The 12,479-nt window shown below is 35.0% G+C and overlaps 1 protein-coding gene across 2 annotated transcripts; it reads right to left on the bottom strand.

The window, feature by feature from the left end:
• Positions 1-5,998, bottom strand: LOC133290807 (cationic peroxidase 1-like). Of its 2 annotated transcripts, XM_061488921.1 has the most exons (4): positions 5,976-5,998; positions 1,630-1,819; positions 1,281-1,475; positions 1-549 (listed from the first exon to the last, which is right to left on the bottom strand). In XM_061488921.1, exons 1-4 carry the CDS (start codon positions 5,996-5,998, stop codon positions 1-3), a joined length of 957 nt encoding a protein of 318 aa, XP_061344905.1. The 2 variants fall into 2 exon arrangements, with proteins under 2 accessions (XP_061344905.1, XP_061344906.1); XM_061488922.1 differs by lacking the exon at positions 5,976-5,998 and having other exon boundaries at positions 1,630-1,913.
• Between the last annotated feature and the right edge of the window lie 6,481 nt (positions 5,999-12,479).

The raw sequence follows: 12,479 nt of genomic DNA on the forward strand, positions 1-12,479 counted from the left end.
TTAGTTCAGTTTCCTGCAGTTGACACGAATTTCACCTTGATTCCCAGTGAGGGGCTGAATGTTTCCCATCTTAATCATGGAGTTCGCGAAGTCCTTGTAGAAAGATGTAGTATCGTAGCTATATTGTTTAACCAATGCATCAGTAGAACCACCATTGTACAGTTCCTGATCAGAGTGAAGAAGACCTTTCTTTTGAACTAAATCAGAGTAGTATGCTACATCAAATCGCGCAGGTGTTGGGTCCAAAGGAGAAAGGTTGGAGTCACCTCCATTTTTTGGGCAAATATATTTAAGCTGTTGTGCATAGTAGGGATTGATGTCAGAGTCATTGTAGATATGGTCCCTAAATGAAACACAACGTGCAAATCCAATGGTGTGTCCTCCAGCAAGAACAACAAGGTCCTTCTCATCTAGACCATGGTTTTGGAAGTTGCTGATGAGTTGAGAAAGGTTGAAAAATGGTGCTGGAATTTCAGCATTTGCAGCATCACGGCTTGCTGTGGTTGAGTCTCTTCTCCCCAATTGCACATCCCATGTTGGCCCCCCTAACTGCATTGGTGCATGCACATATATACTTGTTTAATAACATTCATAACAATAATTTTTCTATTTGATAGATAAAAGTTTAATATATATATTTAACGGACAAGATTATATTTATAAATTTTTTGTTTACAAATTCCTTACAAACTGTACTATGTTTGACCGGTAATACACTTTTGAGTAGAGTATTACTGGTCAGACATAGTATAATTTGTAAGTTTGTAAATAAAAGAATTTGTAAACAGATCTTTTTCTATATTTAAATTAATAGCTTTTAGAAAAATATAGATTTAAAAAATATGTATTCAATTAAAATTTATAACTGAATCAAAACTTCATATTAACAAATAATGCAGTTTGACTGCTATTTATTTAAAAATTTGAAAAATAATTATAAAAATAAAAATAAAAAGTTAAAAGAAGTAGAAAAGTCAAGATATGATGGAAGGATAAGAATAGAAAGTCAAATAAAGAAAAAAAAATTAAATAATAATTTAAAAGAATTAAAAAATAAACATTATATATATATATATATATATGTGTGTGTCAGTCAGTGCCAAGAAAAATTTGTATTGCCTAAGTTTTGTTTGGCTGTTCAGTTAAAGTTTTCCAATAAAAAAAACGATGGTAGTGATTGCGTATGAAAATTTAACTACCGAATAATTCAAAAAAAAAGTTATAATAATAAATTAAGGAGTATAAAGTTGTAAAGTATACATATAAATAGTATTACTCACCGCAACAACAGAGTCTCGAGCTGTAACAGCCAATATGTCTGCGCAAGAAACAACCGGTTTTCCACATGCTTCGTCCACTGCTTGCTTGATCTCATCCACCACTTCAAATCCTCTAGCTGATTGGAAATTAGGGTTTGCATTCTTTTCGCTATCAATGGTAGATGTGGGGTCTAGAAGAATTGAACCATCACAACCCTGAATCATCACCATCACAAAACCCATGTTATTTATCACACTCAAACAATTACATCAACTAAGAACTAATATATATATATATATATATATATATATATATATATATATATATATATATATATATATATGCACACATAAATACAAAGAGTCTTACGTTAACAAAGCAGTCATGGAAATGCAAGCGTAGTAAAGACGCGCCCATACGGCGCTCTTTCTGTACGGCAGCATCCACGACACTTCTGATGGTGCTCAAAGCCTTAGGGCACGAGTAGTCATAGTAATTAGGTGACAGTTGTGAGAATGCTGTGGTTGCAAGACATGCAAACACAAAGACAACAGAGAAATACCCATGCGAGGTCATTCTATTATGCAATTGTAATCAGGAGAGTGTATTGTGCTAGATAGCAAAATCACTAATAATGAGCAATGATTAAAACCAATATTACTTGGGTTAGTGGAATTGATTTTTGTTGCTATTGCTACGTTGTATTTATAGTGTCTCTGGGACGCGTGCGGCACAAAAAAAAATACTAATGACCGACCTCATATAATGCCTAGTGTGGTTGGTGGACTGGGCCTAATGATATAGACCATTTCACTCGAAAGAACCATTCATTATTGTTGTTAATAAGAAATTGACGAAGTATTTAACTTCCTAAAGTTAACTTTGTCTAAGAAATCGGATAAAAGATTTGGTCCATTGGGTTTGTTAATTAATATGTCAACGACAGCTAATAAGGACAAGCTCATCAAAAAGGGAGAAAATACACAGAATGCATCATTTTGGACTAGATCAATGGATAATTTTATTTTTATTGGGCGGAATTCTATGTTGTACAGACATCGACACAGAATATGGGATATAACATGACAGATATTTTGATATGTTAATTTTAAAAAATATTAAATTTTGATACATTAGAACACGTTTTAATATTATATAATATTTTTAATTTATGCAGTGTATATTATATTTAATATTCAATAATTTAACAAAAAAATAAAGTTAAACTTATAATATCCATCAATTTTGTAAAGAAACATAAGATATTCAAAATATTTATATAAAACTCAATAAAATAGTAATCATAATCCAATGAATTTAATAGTTGGAACTCAAAATGTAACGCAACGTAATCTTTAAATCTTTTTTTAGTCTTTGCAATAAGTATTGGAGTGTCGGAGTATCGAAAAGTGTCGGACACGACATGTCAAGAATTTTGAAGTGTCGATGCTGAAGATAGGCAGAATTTACAAACAACATCAGCTATTGATATTTTTAATAGTTGGATAGAGAAAACGAGCGAGAAAAATGGATGTTTCCATGTGGGTTTTTGTGAAATTTCTAACAACATCTATGCGCGTAAAACTTCTCGTAGATCAATTCTCCGAATAACCTATTAGCACAGAAAAATCAGGAAAAAAAAGAACAATTATGATTCCTAGTAAATCTAGTCATTTATACTCATTTTATGATATTTCTTAAAAAAAGCATTTATATTATTCTAAGATTCAAAATCATACAAGTATATCATTTGACGCAAAAGTAAAAATATCAATAAATCACTTGTTACATGTGATATAAGCCATGATAATAAGTTTGACATATTTATGACATTTAAATATGGAGTAAATTACTTTTTCTGGCAACAATTTAGTGATTTTGAAATTACACATCTATCATCTATGATCTAACAAAGTTTTACTTCCGCTTATGTTAGTTGTGACTTAGGATCGATTCTCAGTTTTTCCTTTGATAAATGATATGTAATCTCTCTTTAAATTCTCAATGTGGTGGGTTGTCTTTCTTGATCACGTATAGGGGATGCCTTCCTCTAATCTAATTTTTTTTTGGATAAAAAAAAATCATATTTTGATCCGTTTATTAAGAATGAAAAATAAAATCTAATTCCTTCATACATAATGAGTTTTGGGGTGTGTAGAAAATCCAAAAGAACCGAATCAGATTGGGAACCAAATCAAACCACTCCAAAAGATATGTACTTTTTTCGAACTGGTTCAAGAATTGAACCACTTTATGTAGAATTAGTTAAAGAACTGAACCACTTTGTTCAAACTGATTTGAAAACCAAAAGAACCAAACTGATTATTTATCTCTAAAATAATTTATTATTTTATTATACAATACCTTTATGAATGAAATATAAAGGGTTTTAAATATTTTTAAAGGAAGAGACGACTTAAAATAGAGTTAGGTAATATTTTTTTTGCTTAATTATTTATATTGATTCTAATAATATTCGAGAAATGATTTGAAAAAATCATGAATCTGACAATCTCTTTATACTTTTAAAGTATAAGTGTTTGAAAGGTCTTATATTATTGTTTCATTGATTTTGAAAGTATGAATTTTCAGCATAAATTATGTTTCCATCTGACAATCTGACATGGATTTTATGATGTTGAGAAAGGTTACAAAATGATATTGTGGAGAATTATTTATACTTTTATGTTTGAATATTTGAGAGACATTGTACTATTTGTGAATTGATTTATGAAAATGTGATATGCTTAAGATTGGTTTTGACAAATGTATATATTATTGTTTACGTTTTTGAAATTAATTATAGGGAATGGCTTTATAGAACACTATATGCTAACCACTTTGTTCAACATTGTATATGATTATATTTTTAGGCAGGGAGTCTGGTATTGTGATTACATCATTTTTTAGGCAAGGAGTCTGATTAGGCGAGAAGTATATGATTGATATGTTGCAATTCTGTTTGAGTATATTTTTTTTGCATTACATGGGAATTGAACACACACCCTTACACTACGTACTGTTTGAGTATATACTCCCACTGGAACACCTATATTATTTTTGTAAAATGAGAATTTTTGTTTTATAAATATAAATTGATTTTGTTTGCATATTTAGTTTTTGAGCTTTAATGTTTGATTACAACAACATTTTTTGTGTGAATAGTATTGAATTATGTTATATTTATTAATGTTTTTGTGTAAACATTAATTAAACAATTTCTGTAATTTATCTTCAAGTTAAACATCAATTTTATAGGTTGGCATGTCCCGCTTGTTATAGGTTTTATTGTTTATCAGTGAGTTGCATTGCAACTCATCTCAATCTTAATTATTTTTTTAAGGTAAATTCATATAATTAACTTTTGATTCTGCTCCTCCGGTTTGATCATGAGTGTCTATTTGATTATCAATGGTGAACCCAACACATCATTTTGTACGAGCTAGGTTTGTATATTATTTTTTGTTGAAGATTTATAAATTTGATTGTATTTTGATAACAATTAGGGTTTCCAGGCTAACCGATGGTTTATAAGATTAAGTTTAGTTTGTGTGCTTCTCATGGACCCAGATTTGGGTCGTGACAATTATGAATATTTATATTCTAGTTTTCATTTTGTCATACAATGGCTTTATAAACGAAAAGATGCAATATTATTTACTTAATCATTGTCAATGAACAAAGTTACGTGGCTTTCTTTGTTTAATGGTTTTTATAAGATTTATATTGGTTATGATGCTATTTGATAAATATCTTGACTTAGATGGTATTGAGAAATGCTATGGAAAGGATATTATGAATTTTGTGAATTGAGCATAATTTTGTAATAGAATATATACTTGAGGAATGTTGCAATATTCATGAATTTTATATATATATATATATATATATATATATATATATATATATATATATATTAATTTTAATAGTTTAAATTAAATATTAATTTTATATATTGCCATGCATGTCCTACTTGTAATAGTTCTCGTTATTTTCTCCCTGGCTTATATTACAACTCCCCAAAATTATAGTATATATTTTTTGATAAAGGCAATGAGATAATCTTTGAGTCCACTCATCTAATTTGATTGAACAAGTTTTATTTCTTCTTGGTGGGGATCTTGACATTTTGTTGGTGTGAGCAAAAGTTTAAATAATAAGTTGTTAATATGTATTTTGAAGGTTTAGGGTGTGCATGATAACTATTCTGTTTTCTGACACTGTTTCTGAAAAGAAACAATTTTTTTTTTCTATTTCTGTACCTTAGAACAGTTTCTGAGAAAAAAATGTGTTTGATAACATATTCTATTTTTAATCTGAGAATGAGAATTGCGTTTGATAACACAATAAATAATATAATAAAAAAATTATATGAAACATAAATTTTTTTGGATTATTACTTTCCTTTCCATATGGTGAGGTGGCGGTGGTAGTGGTGGCGTGGTGATGGTAATGGTGGTGGTGGTGACGATGGCAGTGGTAATGGTTGTGGTGGCGGCGACGGCTGTGGTGGTTCATGACGGTGGTGGTAGTGGCGACAATTATGATGATGGTATGGCGATGGTGGTGACGACAATGGTTGCAGCGATATTGGTGGTGGTTGGTGACGGTGGTGGTGATGGTGGCAATGACGTGGTGATAATAGTGGTGGTGGTTGTGATGGCATGGAGGTGGTAATAACGACAGTGACTGCAGCGCTGGTAGTGGTAGTTGGTGACGGTGGTGGCGATGGTGGCATTGTGGTGGTGGTGGTGGTAGTGATGGTGGTGACATAGTGATGGTAGCGGTGGTAGTGACTGTAAGAACTCACACCGTTAATTTAGGAAATTAATTAATTAATTATGTGATTAATGAGATAATTCCATAATTGACACAAAGAATTATGATATGGCTTAAATAGTTATGGTAAGTGATTAATAATGCTGAAAGTCGCTTTTCTGACGAAAAGTGCAGATACCAGTTTTGCCACACGGTATAAATGCGTACCGATGATGTATCCCGAAAAATTATAATAAGTATGAGAATATTCCTAAAATAATATATATGACTGATAAAACAAGTTTCAAGTCAAAATAATGAGAACTGGTGCCACAACTGATACTGGCTATGTAAAAGCGCATACCGGAAAGGTGCTGCGAAAAATAATATAAAAATATGACAAATCTTAGAAAAATGAGTAGATTCAGAATCCTAAGTTTGGGATTAAAATGCTAAGCGTGGCTATGAGCGCTAATACAGTGAGATTAAGCTTAAACCGGCTATAAATACAACATTTGGCACTAAACCCTAGGCATTATTCAGTTTCTACGTGACTTGGTGGCTGGTCAGCTCCCTTTTACTGTTCCATTGCCTTCTGTAAGAACCCGCACCGTTAATTAAGGAAGTTAATTAATTAATTATGTGAAATTAGGAAATAATTTCATAATTGACCCTAATAATTATGAGAAAGCTTAAATAATATTGGTAAGTAATTAATAATGCTGAAAGTCGCTTTTCTGACGAAAAGTGCAGATACCGGTTCTGCTACTCGGTATAAATGTGTACCGATGAAGTATCCCAGAAAATTATAATAAGTGTGGGAATATTCCTAGAATAATATATAGGACTAGTAAAATGAGTTTCAGGTTAAAATAATGAGAACTGGTGCCAGAACTGATACTGGCTATGGAAAAGCGCGTACCGGAAAGGTGCTGCGAAAAATAAAATAAAAATATGAAAAATCTTAGAAAAATGAGTAGGTTCATATTCCAAAGTTTGGGATTAAATTGCTAAGCGTAGCAATTAGCGTTAATACAGTGCGATTAAGTTTAAACTGACTATAAATACAAACTTGCACTAAAACCTAGGCCATATTTCAGCCTTCTATGTGCCTCATTGCTGAAGCTTGTGTTCTCCATCAGCCACCATCTTCCTCCCTTCACTTGAGAGCCAAGAGACTGCCTTTCTTCTTGGTTCCTTCATCAAACCTCCTTGTGTGTGAGAGATAAAGCCTTGGGGGTGGTTTAGAGGTCTTGTTTCTGAACCTTGGGTCTCTGTTTGGGAGTTTAAGGTGCTGTGTTGTCTGAGTTGTGAGGGTGAAGCCATTGTCTTGGCATTTTGAGGTCCAAGGAGTGATCTTTGGTGAGAAAGAACCAACCTTTGGTGTGCCATTTTCGTTTGCCTTCAAGTCAGAACTGTAGAGGCAGTGTGGTGAGCTCCAAGAGCCATTGTTGCTATGTTTGAACCTTGGGTAAGTGTTACCAACCTTTGATCCTGAGTTTTATGGTTAAAGCTTGAGTCTTGGCATGTAATACGTTAAAATGAAGTAACCAACATGAACATAAATATGAAAGTCTATAAAAATGCATGCTTGGACGTTGGAATGGGTTAAAAATCCAACCTTGGAAGTGATCTCTCGCGAAATGCAGAAACTGCATTGTGTCGCGAAACATCCGGATATGGATATCCGGATATTGATATCCGGATATGGGCTTTGAGATATCCGGATATGATATCCGGATATGGGATATCCGGATATTCTGGAAATTTTGGAACAGTAACAGTACTGTTCATACAGATTGTCATTTTGGGTTTGAGGACCTATGATTGGCTTATGTGTACTTCTGCAATAACTTATCTAAGTCAGAATCAAGTGATTAAAGGCTTGTGGCTTTGTGAGAAGCCTTAAGACATGAAACGTAAAAGAGAAGTGTTGCCTTTATGTTTTATGCTTATGGACTATGGTTGATGATATGGTTGCTGGTCCAAAACAGATTGTGATTGTATTGTGTGTGGACCTTGAGCTTGTATGGACTCTTAGCTTGGATAGCTAGCTTGCAAGGTAAGCTTTCGTGTCCTCGGTTTAGCCATTGTTTGTTTCACCATGTCCCATAGGGGGATGGTTATATGCATGATGTGTTTTCATGTATTGTTCTGCTATTGAGCTGTTAAGTGCAATTGCTTTATGATATGTATGTGGTGTTTCGCCTAGACAGGAAGCCATGGGGTGGTCTTGTGGGCGGGTACAGCATGGGCGTATACTGTGTGGGTAATAGACGTATTCCTGCACTTCTCTGATCAGTAGAATAGTTATAACACACATGACATGATTATCTGCTGGATTGTACTGTTTTGGAACTTATATTGTTAACTTGCTTTTGAACTTATACTGCATATGTAAGTGAGCTTGGGGTGGAAGATCCTTGAGGACCCCTTGTCTTACTGAGATTTCTGTTTAGAGATCTCACCCCACGTTTGGGGCGCTTATTTCAGGTTCAGGTAACCCAGGAGTTAAGACCTCTAGCGGCACGAGGCCGGAGCTTAGCTGATGTTGCTGTTTATTTGATGATATGTTTGGATGCTGGATTATATCTGCTTATGATATGCTTTTAGCTTGTTATTGTTATGTTGCTATTGTTGAGACTATGTTTGACTTTGTTGCCTTATTTGGTGAGCATGGGGATTGTCCATGCCACATTGATTGGCTATGTCTGGTTTAGATTCGAGTTGTAATAATGTATCAGGATTATGTCCGGGCTACGTGTTGTAGTTCCGTGATTTTAGATACTCACATTTATTTATATATTGAGGTATTTCAGTTAGCTGTCTATTTGCAATTTACATACAAACAATGCTTTTGTGAGATGAATTAAGTAATTCCACTTGGCTAATGATAATGACGTCATAATTGAAAGTAAAAGGTATTCCACATTTTTAAATTAAGCGTGGCTTAATACGATGGCATGTTAACAAACCGGGTATCCACGGGGTGTTACACCTTCCCTTCTCCATTTCATGAGCCAAGGAGCCATTTTCTTCATGAAATCTTCTCCTAAACACTTGGTGTGAGTGTGAGTTATCATTGGGGGTGTGTTGCTGATCTTGTTCTGAGTTGTGGCCTCTGTTTTGGGGGAGTCTAGGGGACTGAGTTTGAAGTTTGGGTTGAGAGCTATCTTGTCATGGTGTTTTGAGCTTCAAGAAGCCATTTTTGGTGAGAAAGAACCATTGTGGTGTGCCATTTTCGTGCACCTTCAAAGTCAGAACCTTTGAAGCTGTTTGGTGAGCTCCAAGAGCAACCTTTTCTGAGTTTGAACCTTGGGTAAGCTTCACCAACCTTGATCATGAGTTTCATTACTTAAAAGTTGAGTCTTCGCATGTAATATGTTAAAATGAAGTAACTAACATGATCATGAACTTAAAAGTAAATAAAAATGCATGCTTGGACGTCCTTATGGGTTAAAAGAGGAACCTTTGGAGTGATATCTCGCGAAATGCAGAAACTGCATTCTGTCGCAAAATATTCGGATATGATATCCGGATATTGATATCCGGATATGGGGTCTGTAGATATCCGAATATGGATATCCGGATATGACATCCGGATATTCCCCCGACATATATCCGGATATTCTGGGAATTGCGAGACAGTGTCTGTACTGTTCATACAGAACTGTGTTTGGGGTTTGTGGTCTCTAGATTGATTAAGTCGAACTTTTGTAAGAATTAATCTAAGTCAGAATCTAAGGGATTAAGGGCTTGTGGCTTTGTGAGAAGCCTAAAGACATGAAACGTAAAAGAGAAGTGTTGCCTTTATGTTTTATGCTTATGGACTATGGTTGTTGATATGGTTGCTGGTCCAAAACAGATTGTGATTGTATTGTGTGTGGACCTTGAGCTTGTATGGACTCTTAGCTTGGATAGCTAGCTTGCAAGGTAAGCTTTCGTGTCCTCGGTTTAGCCATTGTTTGTTTCACCATGTCCCATAGGGGGATGGTTATATGCATGATGTGTTTTCATGTATTGTTCTGCTATTGAGCTGTTAAGTGCAATTGCTTTATGATATGTATGTGGTGTTTCGCCTAGACAGGAAGCCATGGGGTGGTCTTGTGGGCGGGTACAGCATGGGCGTATACTGTGTGGGTAATAGACGTATTCCTGCACTTCTCTGATCAGTAGAATAGTTATAACACACATGACATGATTATCTGCTGGATTGTACTGTTTTGGAACTTATATTGTTAACTTGCTTTTGAACTTATACTGCATATGTAAGTGAGCTTGGGGTGGAAGATCCTTGAGGACCCCTTGTCTTACTGAGATTTCTGTTTAGAGATCTCACCCCACGTTTGGGGCGCTTATTTCAGGTTCAGGTAACCCAGGAGTTAAGACCTCTAGCGGCACGAGGCCGGGGCTTAGCTGATGTTGCTGTTTATTTGATGATATGTTTGGATGCTGGATTATATCTGCTTATGATATGCTTTTAGCTTGTTATTGTTATGTTGCTATTGTTGAGACTATGTTTGACTTTGTTGCCTTATTTGGTGAGCATGGGGATTGTCCATGCCACGTTGATTGACTATGTCTGGTTTAGATTCGAGTTGTAATAATGTATCAGGATCATGTCCGGGCTACGTGTTGTAGTTCCGTGATTTTAGATACTCACAGTTATTTATATATTGAGGTATTTCAGTTAGCTGTCTATTTGCAATTTACATACAAACAATGCTTTTATGAGATGAATTAAGTAATTCCACTTGGCTAATGATAATGACGTCATAATTGAAAGTAAAAGGTATTCCACATTTTTAAATTAAGCGTGGCTTAATACGATGGCATGTTAACAAACCGGGTATCCACGGGGTGTTACACCTTCCCTTCTCCATTTCATGAGCCAAGGAGCCATTTTCTTCATGAAATCTTCTCCTAAACACTTGGTGTGAGTGTGAGTTATCATTGGGGGTGTGTTGCTGATCTTGTTCTGAGTTGTGGCCTCTGTTTTGGGGGAGTCTAGGGGACTGAGTTTGAAGTTTGGGTTGAGAGCTATCTTGTCATGGTGTTTTGAGCTTCAAGAAGCCATTTTTGGTGAGAAAGAACCATTGTGGTGTGCCATTTTCGTGCACCTTCAAAGTCAGAACCTTTGAAGCTGTTTGGTGAGCTCCAAGAGCAACCTTTTCTGAGTTTGAACCTTGGGTAAGCTTCACCAACCTTGATCATGAGTTTCATTACTTAAAAGTTGAGTCTTCGCATGTAATATGTTAAAATGAAGTAACTAACATGATCATGAACTTAAAAGTAAATAAAAATTCATGCTTGGACGTCCTTATGGGTTAAAATCGGAACCTTTGGAGTGATATCTCGCGAAATGCAGAAACTGCATTCTGTCGCAAAATATTCGGATATGATATCCGGATATTGATATCCGGATATGGGGTCTGTAGATATCCGAATATGGATATCCGGATATGACATCCGGATATTCCCCCGACATATATCCGGATATTCTGGGAATTGCGAGACAGTGTCTGTACTGTTCATATAGAACTGTGTTTGGGGTTTGTGGTCTCTAGATTGATTAAGTCAAACTTTTGTAAGAATTAATCTAAGTCAGAATCTAAGGGATTAAGGGCTTGTGGCTTTGTGAGAAGCCTAAAGACATGAAACGTAAAAGAAAGGCGTTGTCTTTATGTCATATGCTTGTAGAGTATGATTATTGATATGATTATTGGTCCAAACAGATTGTGATTGTGCTGTGTGTGGACTTTGAGCTTGATTGGACTCTTGGCTTGGATAGTTAGCTTGCAAGGTAAGCTTTCGTGTCCTCGGTTTAACCATTGTTGGTTCCACCATACCCTATGGGGGAATGATTTATATGCATGATGTGTTTCATGTATTGCTTTATTGAAATGTGTAACACCCCGTATATATCCGGTAATGTTATCATAATATCGTATTAAGCTGCGCTTAAATAAAATGCGGAATTACTTTTTCTTTTCAATTATGATGCCATTAACATTACCAACTTGCTTAATAATCAATTAATAAAACATCGCCTGTATGTAATTGCAATAAAACAGCTAATTGAAATACCTCATAACATAGATGATATAAGTGTGGCTCTAGTCACGGAACTACAACAATGCAGACCGGACCATCTAACAGTTTATACAACTCCAATCTAAAAGTACTAACAAAAGTGTCATGGACAATCCTCATGCTCACTCAAATAAGGCAACATGCCCAACATCAGTCTCAACAACAACATATCATAAATAGCGGAAAACATAAACAGCATCCCAAATCCAGTCATGCTAACATAAAGCAGTAAAACATAATCAGCTAAGCTCCGGCCTCCTGCCGCCCGAGGCATCAGTACCCATACTACCTGATCCTGAAATAAGCATTCCCCAAACGTGGGGTAAGATCTCTAATCTAGAAATCTCAGTAAGTCAGTGAGTCCTCAA

The sequence above is a fragment of the Gastrolobium bilobum genome, unplaced genomic scaffold (assembly GCF_033153095.1).
Source record: "Gastrolobium bilobum isolate Gb01-03AN ecotype WA unplaced genomic scaffold, APGP_CSIRO_Gbil_v1 utg168317, whole genome shotgun sequence".
NCBI classification, from domain to species: domain Eukaryota; kingdom Viridiplantae; phylum Streptophyta; class Magnoliopsida; order Fabales; family Fabaceae; genus Gastrolobium; species Gastrolobium bilobum.

What these genes read in the sequence shown, in the direction of transcription:
- LOC133290807 (XM_061488921.1), bottom strand. Translation starts at nt 5,998, where the DNA reads ATGCCACCATCGCCACCACCGTC. An exon ending in TCCATGACTGCTTTGTTAAC is followed by an intron (nt 1,476 to 1,629) that starts GTAAGACTCTTT and finishes GTGATGATTCAG; the next exon opens with GGTTGTGATGGTTCAATTCT. An exon ending in CTCGAGACTCTGTTGTTGCG is followed by an intron (nt 550 to 1,280) that starts GTGAGTAATACT and finishes GCACCAATGCAG; the next exon opens with TTAGGGGGGCCAACATGGGA.